The following is a 22,816-nucleotide window of genomic DNA, read 5'->3' on the forward strand; positions in this document are numbered from 1 at the left end:
TCTACTTCTGGTCTTATATTTTAGTTTTCACAGGTCTAGTTGTTGTTCCATGGATTTTTTTACTTTTTATGTCTTGTCTTTAAATGTCCTTTTCCCAAGCTACCATTTCGAAACTTTCTCTTTAATTGACTTGCTGTTCTCTCTCGACTGCTATCTCTGACAGCCTAAACTAAAATCAAATAAGCACTTTCAGACAAAGGATCAACACGTGCACACACAAACACACACACACACACACTCAGTGTCAGATAAAGCAGCCCCATGAGATTGCCAAACAGTGTCTAAGTGCTCCATCTGTATGTGTGTGGTGATGGCTGGGCTGTTCACAAAAAAAAAAAAAGTTTCAAATTAATGTGTGTGGTGTCTCACCATGCTATTTAGTCTAAGAGGTGCGGGATCTGTCTTACTTGTTGAGTGTGTGTGTCTGTGTGTGTGTGTGTCTGTGCGTGCGTGAGTGTGTGTTTGTCTCTCTGTGTGTGTGTATCTGTGTGTGCGTGTGTCCTCTGTGTGTGTGTGTTGGGAAGCTTTTCTCCTTACAGCTGTTTTATCAGCAGCTCCACTGACAGCCTGGTGGCAGCCTCAACATTCAGCTCCACTGACGGTCAGATTAAATGCTCTGCTGACAGAAACATCCTTCAGTCTCAAACCTGACACAGACCAAAAATTTTAAGAACCAAGTGTAATAATAACTCATGGTTATCCTGATGCCATTGTACTTAAACTAGATAATAAACTACATTCCGCATTTGTAAATTTGGTTGATCCTTGTTTCAGTCAACTAACAATGAGAATAAAGTCATGGAAGGCTGTAATGCTCATTACATACAGCATGTGAAAATAAATTATTGAATGGACAGTTGTAACTTTCCAGAATGGAAAGGAAATCTTTCCTTGTTTGCAGGATATACAGGCAGAGTTTATGGAAAAACAGAAGATAATTATAGCTGTAGATTTGTTGCATGGTGTAGACAAAGTTGTTTGTACAGCCAATCCCTCAAATCAATGCGGTTTAATGTTTGGATTTCATTCTCTCCCTCTAAAGGTATGTCTTGTTTAGTCCTGCACACAGTGGCTTTAAAAGAACTGTATATATTTGCATGACAGTTGTTTTTATCAGTTTCAATCAAAAACACCTGACAGTTTGTAATATGCACACATAAAACCAATTCCTATTTGGTAATAAAGCGAGTGAGGAAGAGGTAAACCAACACTTCGTGAAGTTGCTGTATAAGCTCTGCAAAGGGTCTTTCATGAAGTTCATCTCTACAAGGCACTTTGTACCTGCACTAAACAAATAACATTTTCCATTTAACAGTGAAGTGACGTATGGATATCAGTCAAAGAAACAAGAAAAAATGTGCTCCAAATTTAACCTTTTTTAAAATCGTTGTTTTCATTTTTAAGATATTTGATGAACAACTGATTCTCAGCTAGTCCAGTAACAACTTACTGTGAACTCACTGTGTGCTTCCTGCACCGAACCAAATGGCAGACAAGCAAAGATAACAACTATAGCAAAACACAACACATGTAGAGGCTAAAGTAGACACTTAAAATGACTGAGTATGGGACTAAATGGCTTTAAATGAATGCTGATGCTCTATGTCAGGTAATTATTTGTAATTAAAAAGAAGTCATCCAAAACTACAGTATCTCTTAATAAAATGAACACATGTTGGTGTCAGCTTGTTTGAATGTTTTTCTGCACATTAGTTGAAAAAGATTGTATGTTTTTTTAATACAACAGTAATACCACATTCCCAAGAAAAAAGTGATATTAAGTAAATTATTTTGACCTGATTTTTGTACACTGGGAGCTTTGCACTGCATCAATGTTATAATACTTTCTACACCAATATGGCAAATATGCTGCTTATTTACACATCCAGTATTGGCATTTATTTAGAACTGTGTTTGTATTTCCCAGTTGAATGCATTAACATTTACATTTACATTGCAAAACCAATATTTACTCTCTTTTAGCTCTTTTAGAAAATGTATGGGTTCTATCTGCTGAATGCAAGAAACAGAGTGGTGAGAATTGGCCAAAGCAGTAAAATCAGCGAAGTACACAACAGGCTGGAAAGTCAATTAATTCTCCAATTCTCTGCAGGTTTTTCACTATGTGCCACAAGTTTTATATTGTCAAACTGTTGTTCAAACAAAAATATACAGTTTTTCACCATGTCAGTAAAAGGTTTCTGTGAGAGACTGCTAACGGTAATGCACAGTGATCTTCCAGAAGCAGATCATCTGTCTGCCTCAGTGAGCATGGTGTGTTTAGATAGTGTATCGCTGCCAGTCTGCCAGAATGATCCCCTATATACCACACAGTATCTACTGTAAACATCTCAGAAACTAATTTCCACTCACATTGTTGCCTACACCTCGTCACACCCAGCATCTTCTAAAGTAGCAATGTATTGTCTGGTTTGTACATGTATTGTACATTATGTAAAATACTAACAACTAACTAATCTAACTACTGCAGTTAGAGATGTAGGAATGAAAGGATTATGATTGTAGCGCGTGACCAGTTTAGGCTGTACATCCTTCCCCTGATACTCTATCCTCAGTGGTCCATTCACTTTTTAAACCTCACATGACAACCTTGTCACCGGCTCCTTTGTGTATGTGTTTACTGCATAGCTTCTGTGCCCAGGCTTGTTTGTTTGTAGCAGTGAGTTGACTTGCATAATTTGTCTGTGTGTGTGCATATGTGTGTGTAAGCCAGTGGGTCACATGAGTTCATGCATCAACCCTAGAGCTCATCTGGTCTGATCTGATCTCCTCCCAGCTGGCTGTCATGGAACACTAGGCCAGATGTCACAGAGATTATAGTGTTTAGGGGGAAACTTCGAGATTATTCCGTAAAATAAACACAACAGAAGAATTTGTACTGTTCTATTATTTCTTCTCCATTCAGATAACCTCTATGTTTTTCTTTTTACAGGCATCTCAAACACTTGTGTTTTTTGGCAGGATGGCACATCACTGTTAAAGCCAAGGAACTAAAATAAGATCCGTCTTTGTCTCTGGCACTTCAAACCTTAACACATTAGCACACAGGGCAGCTTGCAGCCAGAAATTATGCCACCAGTCACCAGTCTATCTCAGGGCCAACACAGAGCATCACACACAAACAAACAATCATTCACCATCTGAGGTGGCAGCGCTAACACTCCACCACCGTGCTGCCTGCAGCAATTAGGTGTGAAATTAAAGTAAAATGTTAAATTATACAGAATTCTGGCACTTTGGCGGCCAAAGTTCTTTATGTATTGCAAGACATGATGCAAAAATAAAACAAAAACACAACAATGAATATTAAACTTCTAGCAATCCTTACAAAAGAGTTTTTTTTTTTCTTTTTGTATTGTCCCAATAAAGATTACTGCAGACAATTCTTGGAGGTGTATTAAAAAACTCTGGAACAAAATGGAAATTAAAGCAGCAGAGGCTGATCCTTCCTGGCTTTTAATCCCTTGTATGGTTCAAGCTCAAAAGAGCCTGGACCCTAGTGTCTCTTTGCTAGTTTGTCTGTTACACCCTCTTCCCTGGTCAAGGTTCATGTAATTGAGATGTTTACAAGTAAGGATTTCTTCTAAAATGTCACTGTGTCTAAGACAGACAACAATATGACATCTAAATCATCTTATTCTGTAAATTTCACTTACGTAATCTAGTGTATGCTTCTGACAAAAAAGTGTTTTCTAAAATAGAAAAAGTGTTAACTACACATTATGTCTGTGTCTAAGCTTTCTTCATATAAGAAGGGACTTGAGCACACAGGACAAAATTTTCTTTTAGCCCATTTCACTGTATATTGACAACATTTATTTCATTTTTAGTTTGCTGAAAACTAGTTAAAGAAATGTGGTCAAAAGTAATGTGGTTACAGAAAACAACATATAAGCTCCATTATATTTTTACTTACAGTGTGTTTAAAACATTGCTCATTTTTGTCTATTGTATTCCAAATGGCTCATGCTAGACATCTGTAGTATAGATAGGTCAGAAATTTAATTTGTTTTTTTCCCCACTCTCTATGCATATACCTATGAAAAGTGGATTGGTAAAAGAAAATGGAGGTGCACCTTAATGAAGTCAGCCCAGACAACATTCACATCATTTTATTTTAATAGATCTCTATCATATACATACAGTACAATATGCTCAAGACAGATTTTATGGCACATCCATTTTTGTTGTACATTTTGCAGTCGCTGGTATTGCTGTGAGGCTACGGTAAAGTGACCATTTGAATTACTTAGGGAGATACAGCAGGTGGTTTTGTCCTCAGTGGGTTAAGAATATGATTGCTACAGTAAAACACATGCACTGTCAAGTTATATATTCCACTAGGGTTAGGTCACACATCCAGTTACAAGGACCGATACTTGAAGGGGTGGTTGTTGTTATGTTCTCTTGATTTCCCCTTTGTTGTTTTTGTCTTTGAATACGCTACAACAGTGGCTACTGTGATCCTGGATAGCTACAGGCTATCCATGGTTTAGGTTCCACCCAGTCATTTTGGAACTGAAAGCCATTTCTGATTTTAAGAGCTGCCATTTAGTGCATAATAATGTAGTAAGTTTGGTCTGAGTGGAGGATTTAAATCTATTTTAAATGTATTTTTCAGCCATCAAACACATTTTGAGGTCTGGGTGTAACGAAAACCTTGAATGTCCAGTAGAAGTGAAGGATAATGGTGTATAAGGATCTAGTATTCAGGTTTCTATTGCAAAACAACTTTGACCGCCGATACTACAGTTACAGAGTACTGCTAGGAGGTTATTCACATATGTACAAACTCTGCCATGTAACTGCAGAGACTTGACAAGTTACTGTGCATTTACTTTTCTGCAGAGCATGTTCGAAATAGAAAAATAAAACAGTGATAAGACTAGAAAATACTGTGTGCCACCGTCATACTTAAGTGCTGCTGTCCATCTTCACCCTGCTATTTGTCCTCAATTGAATGAAAACAGTCATAACATAACTCTTTCAGTCAGAATAAAAAAAATGATAAAATGATTGTCTCGAAAAATAATTTAAAAAAACGATATAAAAAAACAGCATCAAAGTGCAACGAGAGACGATATGTAACAAGATACTAAAGCTCACCAGCGTCCCCTTTCATCAGCTTATTGTAGTGATGTCAGTGTGAACACAAGTGTGTGTATACAAGTGTGAGCACCTCCTTGGTTATTTCCATAATTAATTATCTTATTTAAACACACAGCAGGTTAAAATGTTCCATTAGTGTTCGTTTATTCTGCAGAAAGTGCTTCACACAGTTGGTGTGACACCCAGTCTCCTTCAAGGAGACTTCCTGTGTCTCTAAATGTGCAATGTTGGCTGGACACAGCAGTGACTGCATAAAGTATGTAAACTCATGAGCCAGTGCTGACATAACTGAAACAAAGGCAAGATTATAAGTAATGTATGAACGTGTGGAACGAGTGGAGGCGTGTAGAGGTGCAGCAGCTGATGAAGTGACAGTCTGCGCTTTAAATGACCTGGCAGCAGCTGTGTGGGGTTGGGGTGCAGAGCAGACCTTCCTTGGGGCTCCGATGGATGTTGACAGACAGAGTCTTTTCACTCAGTGGCATCTGCAACACGCGGTTCTTCATGTTCCTGTGGTTTTCTCTGGCCAGGTCCAGCTCTCCCAGCCTCAGTGTGCCCGAGCAGGGGCCATCCAGCAGTGGGTCAGCCAGTGGGTCAGCCAGCGGGGGCTGGTGGTAAAGGTTGCCCCTAGGTGAAGGCCCACCTAAGAGTGAGACTTTATCCAGGCTACCAGTGGAGCCACCCATGCACATCCTCCACATGGGATGGTCTTGATTGTCCAGCCCAACACCTCCGCCGCTGCCACCACCACCTCCCCCACCTCCACCCGTCAGGTTGTGGAACTGAGAGCTCAGACACAGGCTCATCAGCTTTAGGCTCTCCACCAGGCCACTGGCAGCTTTGGCTGTTCCCTTACCTTGGCCTGAGCCTGATCCAGGACTGGCGCAGTTAGAGGGACTGCCCTGCCCTTCCCCCCTTTTCTCTCCATCCTCTTTCTGCCCTTCTCTCTCATTTGCCTGTCCATCAGCATCTGGTCTGTGGAGACTTTCTGTATCATCATCACTAGTCTCTGAGCTGGGAGTAAAAACAGCCACAGGTGCCGTTACAGTTTTAGGTGATGAGATGAGTGTTGTCGGGGATGGTATTCTAGAGTTTAGATTGAGACTAAGACTGGGTTTGGGCGGGCCGAGTCCATGCAACTCTCGTCTTTCATCGTCTTCCTCATCCTCCTTGTCTTCCTCGTGGATCTGGTTCAGAACTGGTGCGCTCATGCGTGATGTCAGACGATTACCAGAAGCCACAGATGATGAGGAAGACGCTTTGCAGCGAAGCACCACCTGAGCAGGCAGTGTGGAGGGGGGCAAGCACTTGTCTTCCACTCCGTCTTCTTCCTCATCCTCTTCCACGCTGAAAAGACTTGGACTCCGGGGTTTAGAGGGGCCCACAGAAGCCAGAGAGCTCAGCCTGAGGGGGTTGGAGTGGGGCTTTGCCAAAGGCCTGAGCCCCCTCTCCTGGTTCTGTCGTGCTGGCTGCTGCTGGTTGTTGGAAGATGGAGTGTGGCTCTCCTGCCGCTGGCTGACATCCAGTAGAGCTGTTTTAGGCCTGGGGCCTTTGTGGAGGCTCTCTGCGCTTCGGGCAGGGGACTGTGGCCCCCCAGGGTGGGAGATAGCAGGACCTCCCAAGCCATTGCTAACGTCCTGGTGAACATCCACTCTGGTGGGCCAGGACTGCCTGTGTGAATGGTTAAGTATACAGAAAAATAGATTTTACAAAATTTCAAATACTGTATTTTCACACTTATAACATTTCCTCAGTCTTTTAAATGAATGCTGAACACAATAAATGTTTTGGCGAATATGCTTATCCTCTTTCTTTCCTTTCTTTCCTAAGTCACAATATCTGTGCTTCAGCTACGGTGCTGAAGTGAGCACCCTTCGTGAGCCTAGCTTAGGATGCAGATAGGGATAAACCACAAGACTAAAGGATCAATGGCTTTCGGCTTGACCCTTCAGGGGTTGCCACAGCGGAACATGTTCCGCACGTTGATTTGGCATGTGTTTCCAGATCCCCTTACTGTCCCAATCCTACCATTTTTATCCGGGCCAGTCACCATGGCCACCAACACCACCCAGCCACCATGGTCATCCTTGGTGACTGGGTGGGGTGCTCTACCAACATGCCACCAGGCCCCCCTTCTGGATAACCACAAGACTGATGCTTTAAAAAGCTCATAAACACCGCGACTAAAGAAAACACAGTATTGCCATGAAATATTGTAGTTATGCAGCATGTGTTAGAGGACATGCCTTTAAACTTTGGACAGCGCCAAGCTTGGTGTTATCCAGATTTCCAGTTTTCTATACTAAGCTAAGCTGTTCACCCGCCCGACTAATACTAAGCCATGTTAAATGACAGATGGCGGCACAAACATGTGGAATCAATCTTTTTATCAAAATTTTCAAAGAATGTTGAACTATTCTCTTAGCATAGTAGCATATTATTTACGCTTAGCTATACTTTCTTTTTTCAAAGATTGCTAAATCAACATGCGGACAATGATCCGCTGTGGCGACCCCGAACTCACGGGATAAGCCGAAAGGAGAGTAGTAGATGGTATATTTGACCAAGAATGTTAAACTGAATTAAATGTTATCAGTACTTGAGTAGTTGCATTTAAGATTGGTCCTTTATTACATGCATCGTGTGTTTGTTTGTATAAAGACAAACTAAATGCCAAGTCACTGCCACAAGTTTAGCGGTTAGATCATTTTTATTCCACTTTCAGTGCAAGTCAACCTCATCTATAAATATATAAATGTATGTCCAGTATTGTGTATGCTGTATTGTTTTTCAGTATTTCAGGATATTTTTGGTGGCGCATCCCTGAAAATGATGCTGATCTGCAACCTCCCTTTCATTCTGAGCCTTTCCTTCACTCTGCTAAAAAAAGGACCTGTCTGTCCATTTGCTGTCAAACTTGTCTTTTGGGGGAGATTGACAGTACACAGCACTGCAATGACGGCAGTTTGTTTATTTGTGCGAAGTGTGCGTTTGTGTGTACCTGAACTGGGCCTTGCTCGGGCTGGGTGATCGTGTCTGGCTGTGTTGCTCCTTCTCCTGCCTCTCCCTCAGCATCCTCTCGGCCAACAGGAAGTAGGTAGCCGTGATGTGGTTGTACTGATTTGACTCCAGAGCCCTGAGAAGAATGATGAGAGGAATCAATTTGAATTCTGAAACACACACATCAGTGTCATACGCTTACAGTGAGTCAAAAGGAAGTGACGGGGATGGAGATTTAATCTGACATGGCAACAGCTCAAGATTGACAGCCAGCTGGTTGTTAATGGCAATTAAACTGTTGATGACACTCAATTAAGCTTCAGTTGGGCTGCTGAAGCATGTCGAATCTTTTGAGATTACACAGGAAAGAATATCTGCATGTTAAATTATGCATGGGGGTGTGAAATATAGTGATACATACTCAGTTATGCTTTCTCTGTCTGCGATGCCGCCCAGCACCATGCGCTGGATGATGGAGCCATGCTCCTCCTCCGACAAGCTGCGATGGGACACCAGAGGAGTGGACAGCTTGGTGGCCGGGGAGGGGTCCACACCTTGAAGCCATTCGTGGGCTTGGATCTCCTCAAGCGTTGCTCGTTTCTTGGGGTCCCTCTGCAGCATATGTCTAATAAGACTGTGGACAGTCACAGTGGTGATTAATATGATGGAGAAACTAGAGCAACATATTGTTGTTATGGTGTTTAGGATTTACTGCCCATGAGCTGGGATTAAAAACATCACTCTATCTCCTTCCAGTTTCTTACAACATCGGTGTCATTTATATAGTTTTAGAAATGCCTCCTAATTTCTGAAACATACAGACACTAGATAAAATGAGTCTATTATGTCCATCCATCCATCTTCACCGCTTGTCCTGTTGATGGACATAAGGGTGTGGAGCCGATCCCATCTGTCACTTGATGGACATCGCAGCATACCAGTTTATCTCAGGGCTGACATACAACACCTACGGGCAATTTAGCGTCACCAATTATCCTAAAGCACATGTCTTTGGACTGTGTGAGGAAACTCACACAAGCACAGGGAGAACATGACAGCTCCACAAAGAAAGGCCCCTTCTGGACTTCTGGACCCCCGTGTCTAGAGTCTAGAGCTAAAATGATTTCACCTCTCAGACTTCTACTTCAGCTCTGACCTACCATACTTGCTCTAGTTGTAAGTATGCCAACTTTTCAAAGTGCTATCTTTCAGTTTCACCATCTAATAATGTGGATTAGACATGGCTAAACTGCTCATAGCCTGAATTCTTTTAAAATGCACATAATTAAAATGTACAATGATTTGCAATCATGTAAACTGGGAAATACCTCACACTGTTTGGTTTACACTGTAATTTCTGCCTCTATACTTTAGTTATCTTTCTTTTTAACCTAAACTAAATTTGACTAAAGAGGCCGCTCAAGGTTTCCAATGTGTAAGTACAGTTCACTGTACTTGGGCAAAAGGCAATAAAGCTTATCTTATTTTCTGCTTTTTGCCCTGTCAAATCATTTGCCACCATTCATTATAAGGTTATTCATACTGTCAGACACAATGGCCACAAAAAGTCAATAAAACCCAACTTATTACAAAGCAGATTTCTTAGTTTGTGTGCTGAAAACACACACAAAAGGAACTGAATGTTACAAGTCAGCTACTAGGCACAACTAATGACTGAGCCACTGTTTGTTAAGCATGAATGAAGCAGCTGATGCTAAGCAACCAATTCAAGTACATTACTGTGGCAACTTATAACTAGTCGTAATTATCCTTTAAACTCTGATCAGTCTATTCAGTGTATTATAGCATGAGAAACAAGTAAAATGCAGTTTAATTGATATTTTATCTGCGCATAATCTGAGCTCATATCAGCACAAAATATCAACTCAGCAGCTCAAATATGAAAATAGTTATCAGTCTTTGCCTAGAAAACCCCAGAATGGTTAAATAATACTTAGGATTTAGTACAATACTATTCAGGAAATCTGTGAACCAGTTATCCCACGTCTGCCTAGGCCACTGTAGGTGAAATTAACTGCCTAAATCGTCCACACAAAATAAGACAGTGTGCCATTTCCTTAAGGCCAGATGGGTGAGCAATTTTTTTAAGGGTTCTAACAAACAACATATGAACCAGGCTTTGTGCCAATATTTGAAGTGCTTTGTGCATTTCAACAAAACCTAATGAAGTTATGTCCAAAAACAATGTGTCTGCAAAGCTACAGTCACACAAAATGTATTCATCCCCTAGTTTGCCCTGTTCTGCTTTGACGCATCGTTAAACCCTCAGAATGTTAAAAATAGAGCGCCGATTTTAAAGGGTGCATTAGATACACTTAACGCAGAACTGCATCTCTGGTAAAGCAGCTGACTGCAGCACTGAGTGAAAGCAGGACAACGAGGAGCAACAGAGAGACCGCTTCTCTCTCTTCGCTCTCCTTTCTTCACACATCTATAAACATGAAATATGCAGCACCTGCAGAGTACACTGTCCATCTGTGTAGGGACGTGTGCATATGCGTTACTCACTCTCTGCATGCATTGGAGATATGTGGAGGCACAGTGTATTTACAGTCCATGATCATAGTGAGCGTCTCGCTGTCGTTAGCTTCCTGGAAGGGGGGCTGACCGCACACCAGCATGAATAGGATCACCCCCAGACTCCAGATATCTGCAGAGACACAGAGAGAATGATAATCTGTGTGTGCACCTAATATAGAACTAAAGTGTGAATTTTTTAAGGAAGCCACAGAAATGGTAAAAACAGGGATGACAGATGAAACAAATTAAGACACATGTCCTTTCTGCTTAGTGACCTACATACAAAACAAGAGCTGTCCTAGCCTCCCAGGTTCAAATGAAGCATAAATCACATTCGATTGGAGCATTTTCCATAAATATGTGCTAGCACAGGACACATCTGTCCGACCAAGGATGATGCTCTCCACTGCTGCCTGCCGCCAGCATCACGCTCACACATAAACACGCATCCACGCACTTCCAAGACAAACACACAGCCCTGGGAAAGTAGGTTAGCGTGTTCATCCCTCAAAGCTCCACACTAATGCTAATTTTATGGAACAGTTCTCTTGGTCTAATTGGCCATTCTAAAAGAGCAACGCTGTGCCCTGGGCTGTCACAGCTGCTCCGGTCAGCAGGTTGGTCCACTGACACACATTCTGCAGACGTATACAGACTACGAGCAGAGAGACAGTAGTGTGTAAGCAAGTAGTTTCTTAAGCACTGCATTGGCTGTGTGAAAAACAAGTGATGCAGCAGTTAGATTAAGGAGCAGGCTGTTACAGAATTTACTTCAGTGTACATCTTAAACTGTCATTCCTACAAACTCATTAGGGTCAATGCAACCTTGGGTGTCTCAGTGTCCAGTCAGGGAGATTATAGTGCCTCTGTGCTTACTGGAATTTTCCGATTTTGAGAAGAGATAACTGATGTTGTCCTCATTGCAGTTTTGCAGTACTAGTCTAGCAGGGAAAAGGACAGATAAGCAGATCCTACTGCATGATGTTTGTCACATTTGAAGCCTGTTTCCTGAGACTAGAAGAAATTAATTTATTTAATTCAATGGAGACTGACCAACGTGGGTTTTTTTATTCATGCCCAGTAAACAGCTTCTTCTTCTCCTTGAGAATCAACAGCAGTCAGCTGATGTACAGCATTCTGCTTTAAAGATGCAGCAAAATAACAAGAATGAATAAGGCCTAATCATGTGACCCAGGGTTAATCATTCAGTTATCTCTTTTGTATTTAAAAAAAAAAATTGATAAAATGTCAAAGAATCAGTCTGGAGTTTAACCACATAAAAATGTTAATATTTTAATAACCGACCTGCTGAACTCAGGCATATGTTTCCAAAACATATGATTGAGATTAAGCAGTTTCACATTTCTCATTATTTCACATAATCTTCATCCTGAACAAATCATGTGATGAAGGTGTTGTTTAAGCCTGCACACACTTTTTATTTGTATGTCACTGTATGGATGAAAGCACTGATTTTTTGCAAGAAGCAAAAGCAGAACAAACAAATATAGCTAATAGTTTTCCATTTAGCAGCAGAGAAGATACTGATCCACATTAGCATTAATTAGGCATTTTGGGCTGATCACCCTCAGCTTAAATCTGTAGCAACTCCTGAGAAAGCCCTTCAGTAGCTTTGTGCATTACTTTCACACTAGTTGCCGACTTGGTAAGACATCTGTGATAGGCATATAGTAGATTGTTGACTGCAGCCAGAGGTTGGTCAGAACAGAAAGACATATGTAGTGATGTTACACTCACTGGTTAATGGTTAATGAAAATATACTGATTAATACTAATCCCTGAGTTACATTCTAGAGTTATGTAATTTTATGGGTATTTTGTAGTGCTGTGCACTTATGTTTGTCATTTCTTAGCATTGCACTTTGCAGAAAGCACAATTTGATCAAACAACTGTGTGTCTTCTTCATTGTAGATTTTCAAAAAATGAAGCTGGTTCTGCCATAGAAGCTAAGAATCAAAGGGAAAATGCCCAGGTAAGTTTCTAAATATTAAAATAAAAACATACGTAGAGATGTAACTTATTTTCTCCAAAGCTAAACAGCACATTTATCAATTTTTACCTGAACAGATGCTGCATTCATTGGACTTTCATTTAGTTTGGTAAAGACTTAAGCTATTCTATTAAAAAAAAAAAGATAAACCAACTAGGTGTATTGTTCCCAGCAGCCCTGGTGATACGTCTTCATATTTCTATTAAGATCAATTTCTTTGTTAAGATTCACTTTGACAGGATGATGTGTACATTTCAATCTGGTAAAGTAAATGTGCCAGTTTACTGTGGGTGGTGAGTATTTATTGCTCTGAGGCTGCGGACAAACGTCTCATACTGCTGATGGAGGGAGCAAACACTGCTGCAGTCCCCACCATCTTACCCCTAGCCAATGTATCCTAGCAACCATGACCCTGCTCCATCATTACTTGCGTCAGCGGTCCACCAAACTTCCTTCCTCGATAACTTTATTTATAAACCAGATGGCTGACACATCTCTGGATAATGCCGTTCACATCAGTACACATTAGCATTACTTGCTAATGGTGCCAGTGACAGCCGGGAGTGTAAACATCCTATTTTGCTGGCCTGCATTGCATTTTAACACAAATTGCTTCCCTGAAAAAAAACCTACATCGACTCCCATATGCCTTTTAACTTTTAGCCCTTAGGTTGAGTGGGCCCAGTGCCACATCTTCGGCTCCGGCTGATCATTATGCAACATTTTGTTCTTTAAAATATTGCCACAGGTCATGTTCATTATCCACAGATATCCTTTGAATTATGCATGTGCCTGATATATGTTCTTTGTAACTGCTATTAGGTAAGTTAATTTTTTTGAAGTGCAGCTTGTGCTTCTTGAAGAGGAAGCACTATATTTAACTTTCCATTTACTGGGACAAAAAGAAAGGAACCCACACACTGCTCTCCAAAACATCAAAAGGCAAAACACAGGAGGCAGCCATCCTTTTATAACACTATTGGATCTGCTTCAGAAAGTGCAACATGTTTGAGTTAAATAACTAATTCTCAGCCAATTTTTGGATAAAAATACATTTTCAAGCATTTTTCAGTTGATTATGCAGATCTCAAAATTCTTTGTATTAACTTACTTTGAACCCTAATTATGAACGCAAGACAGCTAAAATTATATGTTAGTAAATCAAATATCCTCTGGTTTTTTTAGTAATGGAAGCGAGTTAAAGATTTTACCTTTTGAAGTGGAAGTTTTTTCAGCTCAACTGCAACCCAAGTGTTGTTATCGAGGCATGTGAAAGTGTGATAACGAAGTCAAATTTGTCAAGTGAAAAAGCACTCAACACCTTGGATTAATAAATGTGGATTTTTTTGCAGTTGGAGTGTTTGGTTCCTGCTAATTGGCTTGTGCACCCGGCACAGGACTGACTACTGGTGCAACATTCCCCTCTCCATTTGGTTACACTTTTCATCTCAAATTATTTTCAGCACTTATTCAAAAGAGCTCCAAACAGGCCTAGCTAGAGAGAGGACAGCTGAGCGAGGACAGCCTCTTTATCTCTGCAACAAACTGGGCTATCTGCCATCTGGCACGTGACCAGCAAAACTCAGCACCCTGCAGACTGTCAGCAGGTACCTTGGCAGCGATGTAATCCCAGGCCAGGTTACCTCAAAGCCCTGATCGTCAGGACTACTGGCCTCCATTCAGCCTGTTTCACGTCAGACTGCTGATAGAATCACACAATATTACATCCCGACTGGGTGGATAATCCCCGCAATCAAAACTTCATCATCTCAGCTGAATGAACAATGGTGCACAGTCAGTATAAATGCTGCAGAGGACAGGGCACACACACACTAAAATTGTGTATAAACATCTGATTTGTCATCTGGGTCAAGTGCTCAGACAGGCTTTTGCAGGATGGCTGACCTCACACATGCAGCTACTCACACGATCACACAAAAACACATGCGGTCAAATAGGAGGGACTATTATTATTCCACTTTCATTATTTTGGAGCGGTTCATCTGCTTGGCACAAAAGAGAGAGAGAGAAGGAGGCTGACAGACAGAAGAAAATAGCCACTGCAAATCCACTCAGTCAGAAAAACAGAAAATCCTCCTGCGCTCCTGCATTTCCCCTCCCTTGCTCTGATGCAGTGGCCTCTGGGTAGACAGAGGGATTGCTGATGCTTCTCCTTGCTGTGTCTGTTGCCCTCTTGTCTTGCTTGTAATGTGTATTTTTCCTCCCCTTTCCCCCCAAATCTGCATGCAGTGTCTCTGCAAGAATCAGGACCACTATCAATGAAAATATGGAGCAGTGTTGTTGACAGTGATGGTGAGGCTGCTTGAGGTGTTTGTGAGCTGCAACCACAGAAGAAGAGAGTGCAGAGACAGCTCAGGAAACCAACGTCAGCCTGATCTCATATCAGATTTTATTATACACAGTAAGGCTAAGACTGGCAATGAAAGCAACCTGCAGATGGAAATAAACTCTAGCTTTAGGACTGCAGTGCTGTGGATTAATGTACAGTATACTCTGAACTTTGAGCAGTTCCTCTCCTTCCTTCAGCTGGTTGATAAAGCTGCCAGTGAGCCAAGTTGTCTGTTAGGTCCTTCCAAAGTACATTAGTCATACAGAAAGGCCAAAGGGTTTGCAAAGCTATCAGCAGTTCATACAGCCAGAGACCATGAGTGAATGTAAACGCATTAGTTAACCAGGCTGATACACAGTAGACGACAGAATGTGCCATGTTTTGCCGCAGGCATACACACTACACTGTGGACTGAGCCAGTGCCCCATTACAATAAAATGTAATAACTTCCTAACTTTGATAAATCAGCATAGATACATCCCTGCTGTGTAACCCAGAACTCACTCTCCAGTAATTCTTCAGACTTACCGACAGCTGGAGCGTCGTACTCGTCCCCTAGCAGTATTTCAGGAGCAGAGTAGGCCAGGGAGCCGCAGGAGGTGTTGAGTTTTTTCCCGGGCTGAAACCGATTGCTGAAGCCAAAGTCTGTGAGCTTAACGATCCCCTGCTTCTCGAAGAACACCACGTTTTCGGGCTTCAGGTCCCTGTGCACCACGTGCAGCCGGTGACAGTAGGAAATGGCATGGACAATTTGAGCGAAGTAACACTTTGCCACCTTGAAGAAAAGAAAGTAAGAGGACATCAGGTAATAATGCATCTCAGCATCGTAATTACTGTACTGTTTTGGTTCACTCTCATAACGTCCCACTCTTCACTTCCTACAGTTAGTGACAAGCTTGTGAAAAATCTGAAGCATTTAGTAAACAGACATTTTCACCAGGAACAGAACTATGTCTCAGCATGAGCTTATAATCATCTAGTGGACATAACACAACTTCACAAGAATGTTAATGTTGCTCTTTAACTCCTGGGCATCTTAACAAGGAACTTTGTGCCAACAGGTTTGTCAAAACCAAATTTAAAAGGTCAACTATAAACTTCAAAAATATCAGTGTTCCGTTGGTATGTTGCTTCTGATGTCCTCAAGTGGCCAAACAAATCAGTTATTGTAGGTTATCCTCACATACCTCTAAACAACAACAACAAAAAAAAAACAAATCTTTCAACATACCAAAAACATTTTTAATAATTAATAATTCTTTATAATATAACATAGTTTACAGTAAACTTACTTTTATGGCAACACTGACTTGCTTACTGGCTCCATCACCGTACACCAGTAAGTCATCATAAATAGTCAATAAAAAGCTCAGTTCAAGACCATCTTATCGCTTTTAACCTCCGTAACTTGTATTAGTATGACCTGTCGTTTGACTCATTTCAAAGCAAGTCCAAGGTCAGGTGCAGCTCTCAAAGAACACCGCTTTAGGTGGTAGACGTTGTACAGTAAGCTGAGGGCCTTTCTGCATGGAGGATGAACGTTTATCTGCCAAGTGAAACGCTAACCTAAGGTCAATGAAACCGAGCGCACATTCAGTTGCCCACACTGCCACTCACTTCTTCACTGAGACCTCCATCGTGCTTCATGATGCAGTCGTACATGTCTCCTCCATCTCCTAGCTCTAAGATGAGGTAGAGCTTTGTGGCGGTATCGATGACCTCATAGAGACGCACAACGTTGGGGTGCTGCACCATCTTCATGCATCGCACCTCCTGAAAAAGGTGACCCCGGGCCACAGGATCCAGCTTGGTTTTATCTATCACCTTTACTGCAACCTGGCAAAGTGACAAAATAAGGAAAAAAATAACAGATGAAGTACATCAATCCCAATTTAAAACTACTAGCAGCAATATTGGTGACGAGGTTGTTTTGGCCTGAAGTGGATGATAATGTGTTGTGTCGACAGTAATATTTTCATGACTGTCAAGAAAAACATTATAGGTATTTAGTGATAGTCTCATCAGATTGGAAACACCTCTAGAACAACATTAAAACCATCATTTTGGTATGCGTGTCTCTGGGGCGAGGCGGAAATTTTCAGCAAAACTGTTGACACTAACTAGCAAACATGAGAAAATTCCATCACTCTCATCAAAGTGCTGCACTTTCATGTACAGACATGGAGGAGCATACCTTCTCCCCAGTGAATACATGTCGAGCCAGTTTGACCACCGCAAAGTGCCCACGGCCCAGCGTCTTGTCCAGGTCGTACAGGCCAGCAATCTTCCCATCATGATGGCGTTTGAGCCCTGCCATGTTTACAGGCGGACCCAGCTGGAGCAGCTGCGTTCTGTCGCCTGCTTGCGTTTAGTCAGTTGTCCATCTCCTTTGTAAAGGGTGAGGTGAGGTGTGTGGTGGTACGTGGGATTCTAGACCAGCTGTGTGTATTGTTAAACTTCAGCAGCTTCAGGGATTTGGAGGAAAGCAAACGCTCACAGAGCTTTGTTCTGTTGTGCAGATGGTGCTCCACCTAGTTCAATCCCATATTCTGTTGACCTGATGAAGAAAAAGTTACAAAGGTAATCAAACTTCATCCATTCACACTGACAATGTAAAATTTCAATGAAACTGAGTCACCACTTTGGAGGAAGTTGTGCTAAACCCTGAGTCATAAGGGTTTCTGATGAACTGTTTCTGTACCCTCAAACCTGCCTTTTCTCACCATTACTGTTCATTGTGCCCCGTTGTAATCACAATGGGGCTGTTTGACTGCAGACAGCAAACAAAAATGGCATATCCCTATCATTCAACAATTAAATTAGTTATAATTGTAAAAACAAACATATGGACAAGCACCCAATATGCATTTACTACAAAACATGAGAATCTAAATATAAAAAAACAACCAAATTTCGATCCAAAATATCAAACACACACAAACTCTAGCACTGACTTAGAGTAAAGACTGACTTATTGACTTGTCGAAGTACACATAACAGGGAAAATCTTGAACCACTACATAGTTCGCGTTTTTCTTGTTTAAATTACATGAATTATTAATCAATGTTAAATGCAGGGCTCACACGGTCTGTTCCCCCAGAAGCTACTGCCATCACAGAGTATGTTGCTTCACAGCCCTGATTGTGCAACATTGCCTCCAGGGGAGGCTTGGCATTCCTCATCCAAGAATCTACCTGCGTGCCAAGACTGCAGAGACTGCAAGAAATAACACACAATGTACAGGCTAAGAACATTCCTCGGAGGTGATCCTCGCCTAGGTGTGTCCAACTCACCTGAATTCACAGGTCAGAGAACAGCCAACTTCATAACTGTTGCCAAGGAACACGCCTACGAACATAACAAAGTAACGTCAAAAACTAAAACACCTCTAACCCACCGGGAGTCTGTGGTTGCTTAAATCAAACTATGAAACCCTAAAAAGCTCTCAGGGGTTTTTATCTTATCCTTGGAGGTTTGGAGGGTTGTACCTGAGATGTCACTTTTCTTCTAATAGAAGGCTGACATCTCTATCCGTCCCTGCTCTGTCTCACTCTCTCACACAAAAGTCATCTCTTTGCCTCCCTGACACTGACAACATGTAGGTGTCTATGTTTCAGAAGTTGAGGCCTTGAGTGCAGATGCGTGCATACACACACACACACATACACACACACACACACACTTGTGTCAGCTTCACATCCACACACATTCAAAGATGTACAGACACACACAGAAAGCTCTGGAACACAAGTCAGGCTTACAGGGCAGGTTAGGCAAGATCAGCTATGGTGATGAGCCTCCAGGGAATATTAACATTAATTCATTAGCAAATGAATAATGTACTAGCTAAATCTAGTTATCTAAGTTACCTCAAGAGTGTGTGTGTCTGTGTGATCGCTTGATCACTTTGAAGCAGGTGGATGATGTTACAACATGAGAAAGTGTACATGAAAGACAGGTTGGTGTACCTGACATGTCTACATACAGTACAGTACATGCATGCTTGGAGGCTGGTTGTGTAAGTGCTCAAGGTGCAGCTCAAGGCAATCTATTGATTTACAAGGTAGTAGTGTGCGTGTGTGCACACAACAGCACCCAATCCAACATTATGAGTTCAACAACCTGTTATAATGGCAGCTGCACTGTCATAGCCTGTGAAATTTAAGATATGGCCGGGGGTTATCAAGTCTGTGGTTAACTGGAAAATCAGGTTCCGGGTATATTTGTTTAAGATATCAATGTGCAAAACTAAACACACAGACCACGGCAATATATCTAACTTCTAAAATGTCGAGTACAAAGACTTGACCAGTCATCAGTTGTACTTTATTACTTACCATTAACAACTTCAAACTTGTATTGCTTTTGTTTGACTAACTTTTCAAAAACCTTTAGCTATGTCACATAAAAAAACAAAAGAGTAGTAGAATAAAAATCTGAGCATTTAACATTTTGAGCAGCAGATTTTTAGTTTTAGGGTTTATTCTGCATGTCTTTCCCAAATAATCTCATGACCTTTTAGAATTTACTCACAACCCCTTGAAGGTTGAGAACTGCAGCTATAACATATGTCACAAGAACCCAATACGAATACAGTACGAAGGAAAATACTCTAAATAACCAGAGTTTAGTTGTACTGTAAGGTGCAACACAGATATGGTGAGTCCAAACACAAATAACCTACTCACTTCTCTGCTGTAATCAGTATTTTTGTTCTTGCATTCTGAATATGTGAGTCCTACATAACTGTTCTATGCATTTACAAAAAAAAAAAAACACGACAGCATAGATATATTTATAAGTTAGCCTACTACAACATATTTTCTCTACAAGTTACTGTAAAACTACAATAAAGGTGGCTTCAAAAAGTCACAGGACCACAGGATGAGTCCAGGATATCATAGGCATGTTATTTTCTACAGTGTCAGATAAAAGGCAAATCAACAAAACATTGATGTGCTTTCAAATAGCCTCCCCACACAGTATCAGTTATGTTTTCACTGCATATTTGCTATTTGCTACTGCCCATATGGGACCCCTACCTCCAACCCCCCTTTACTGTCAACATGCCTGCTGGCTGCATCCACAATAACATGACAGTGCAGACCAGTCTGCGCCAACAGCACACACATGAAAGCTGTGCAGGCACGGGCTGCATGTTAAAAAGCGCCTGCAGGATGCGCATTAAAGAGAAGCCCCCTACCATTAAGAAAACCCAACGATCCAGCTAAGTTGACACATATTACCAAACGGGCCCCACACCTTGGAGCTGCATGCACTACATTAGTCCTACTTACCATAGAGGAACCTGAAGCAGCAGCAGCAGTCCGGGCTGTGTTCCCTTTAAAACTGCGGAAGCGTGCGGGGCTCCGGACGGTAAACTGCGGGTGTTAACGAGTCTGAGATCCGCCGCCGTTCACTTCAACACTCGGCACCGACTGACAGTAACCGGCCACAGATTATTCCCTAGACTCCCTGCGTAAATCAGTCACACTGTCAACTCAGCCTCTCTTTCCCTTTCCCTCCCTCTCTTTTGCGATTTCAGTGGCGTCAAATAAACACATGTAGCAGGATGAAACAGGAAGCTTTACTTTCAAAGTAAAAGCACAGAATAGTACAACAATACTGAGACTAAGTAATGGAATAACTTGTAAGTATAATTAAAATCAAAATAAGCTAATGGATATCTCTTATAATTTGATAACACCATAAAATAACATAACATTGGCCTTTTGCTAGCTTTCTACTTGCTTTTCATCACACCTTTGATTTGTGAAAAGCACCTTAACAGAAAAGATTTCCATTTTAGTCCTTTAACCTGAATAAATAAAGTTTAACATGGTTCAGCTTAAGAAACTGCATTATATATGTGTGTATGCGAGTTTAATGCTAAACTAGTTCAGAATTTTACACAAAATGATAAATGTGAAAAGACAATTAAGAAGAGGATACAGAATCGGCGGGAAAATGATAATTTTTAGTTCACAATGTCTAAACAAAACAACTAAATAAAAATCAGTTAGTTTCTTAATCTGTGAAAACACTCCATAGCATAAATCAATCTTTGTTTTCAAGATCTACAAAATGTCAAAATTAGTTTTATTTTTCATGCTTCCTTGACAGTATATAAAATGGACGCTCTTTACGCACCGTTGTTATTTTGAAGGGCTACTGTCTGGTTTCCGGTGTGGATTTCCGCATTTGACAGCTCTAATCATCACTGCGCATCGGCACCATCCATCTCTGACGTCAGAACTACGCTCAGAAAAGGCATGTTTATCAGGCCTCACTATAACACATCCTCTTCCTTGACCTGAGCCCTGTTCATGTTAGTGATGTGATGATTAAGCATTAAAGATTTATTTATTTAAAAGGCTCAGGCTACAAACGAACAAAGGGCCATTATCAGGGTTATTTCCTATATAAAACCAGGTTAGCAGTTAAGACTACACGGAGCATCCATCAGCTCGTCCTCAGACACTTTTCTCAGGCTGCCAGCCTGGTGGGTGGAGCTGGTGTTGGTGGTAGTGAGACAGGAGGTGTGTTGGCATAACTCTATGTCCCTGTTCTGTGTACTGCACAGGCTGGATACTGTTCAAGTGTGTTATGTAATATTTACAGGCACCTCTCTGAGATGAGAAGTAGAAAATGCGGGGCCCATGAGTGGTGTTTTAAATTCACTCGTGACTTTGTTAACTGGTGCCCGTGTCCATCAGTGGTTGCTTGTCTCTTTTGCCGATGTTAGGGTCAAGAACCACATTGTCAATGCTAGTTAGTCCGTTTTAAAATAATATCTCAACAGTTATATTCAATTAATTTTCAGAGTCATTTTGTGTAAAGCTTTTGAAACTACAAAATAACCGACTATTTCAGAGGACAGTCACCAGACAAAGTCACTAGTAAAGTTACAACACAGGATCTCCCACCGTGCCGTTTCCTTTCAGTCAGGACAATAGTTAATTTAATTGACATCCTTTCACGCCAAGGACGGTGCTGGCATGCATAATTGTGAGGTGTTGTTTTAGTGACTCCAGCGCATTTATTGTATTAGAAAATTACTTATTTCCTGTCATCATAAGCTGGCTGCAAACTGCATTTCCAAGTACTCACACGCATGAGAAAAGGGCGTCTTTTTTCGAGTTAGTACAAATAAAGACAATGGGCCCATGGTCTGTCGGCTTCATTAGGTGTGACTGCCATCTAGTGGCTATTCGGACAAAAGCTCTGTTGATTCTGAGTTGACCCAGTCGTGCAGACATTCAAGCACCGGCTTAAGACAAGATTAGCAATACATTAAAGTCTTTAAAAACCTGCACACTGCCCCCATTTATTTTAGAGCTCATCTGAGCCTTCCGATTCACATAAATTACTGAATATATTTTATAGCTAACATTTAAATGCCAATGAGTAAAAACAGCAGCAGGACAAACACTGCTCAGTATGCAAGCAGCTGGGTACTTTATCTGAAGACACAGGGGAAGCCGAATGAGCAGGGTATATCATCTGTATTTAATTAGAGGCCAAATAAAAGGGTCCAGCCTTCTACTACAGTTAAAAATTATTTACTCTTCATTTTGATTATCATACTTAAGGATTTAATCTTAATGTTAGCATCGCATGTTTACCTCAGGGTCTTCCTCTGGGACTCTTCAAACATATTAAATAAAATTTGTCCATAAAATGTGAAACTTCGGGAGATTTGTTTAACTCCTGTTTATTCTTAATGAGTTGTGATAGGGAGCCATCTTTGAGCTCTGCCATGTTCTGCTTAAGGACAAATAA

The 22,816-nt window shown here is 41.2% G+C and overlaps 1 protein-coding gene across 5 annotated transcripts; it reads right to left on the reverse strand.

The window, feature by feature from the left end:
• Nucleotides 1-4,117: 4,117 nt before the first annotated feature.
• On the reverse strand, nucleotides 4,118-20,571 carry LOC137128534 (SNF-related serine/threonine-protein kinase-like). 5 transcript variants are annotated; one of them, XM_067506718.1, is made up of 10 exons: nucleotides 20,332-20,571; nucleotides 18,328-18,382; nucleotides 18,118-18,250; nucleotides 17,228-17,590; nucleotides 16,651-16,869; nucleotides 15,562-15,808; nucleotides 10,660-10,801; nucleotides 8,552-8,764; nucleotides 8,132-8,266; nucleotides 4,118-6,801 (listed from the first exon to the last, which is right to left on the reverse strand). In XM_067506718.1, the coding sequence occupies exons 4-10, from the start codon at nucleotides 17,348-17,350 to the stop codon at nucleotides 5,514-5,516; spliced, it is 2,367 nt and encodes a 788-aa protein (XP_067362819.1). In that variant the 5' UTR covers nucleotides 17,351-17,590; nucleotides 18,118-18,250; nucleotides 18,328-18,382; nucleotides 20,332-20,571; the 3' UTR covers nucleotides 4,118-5,513. The 5 variants fall into 5 exon arrangements, with proteins under 5 accessions (XP_067362819.1, XP_067362828.1, XP_067362837.1 ...); XM_067506727.1 differs by lacking the exon at nucleotides 18,328-18,382; XM_067506736.1 differs by lacking the exon at nucleotides 18,118-18,250.
• Between the last annotated feature and the right edge of the window lie 2,245 nt (nucleotides 20,572-22,816).

The sequence above is a fragment of the Channa argus genome, chromosome 1 (genome assembly GCF_033026475.1).
Source record: "Channa argus isolate prfri chromosome 1, Channa argus male v1.0, whole genome shotgun sequence".
Taxonomy (NCBI): domain Eukaryota; kingdom Metazoa; phylum Chordata; class Actinopteri; order Anabantiformes; family Channidae; genus Channa; species Channa argus.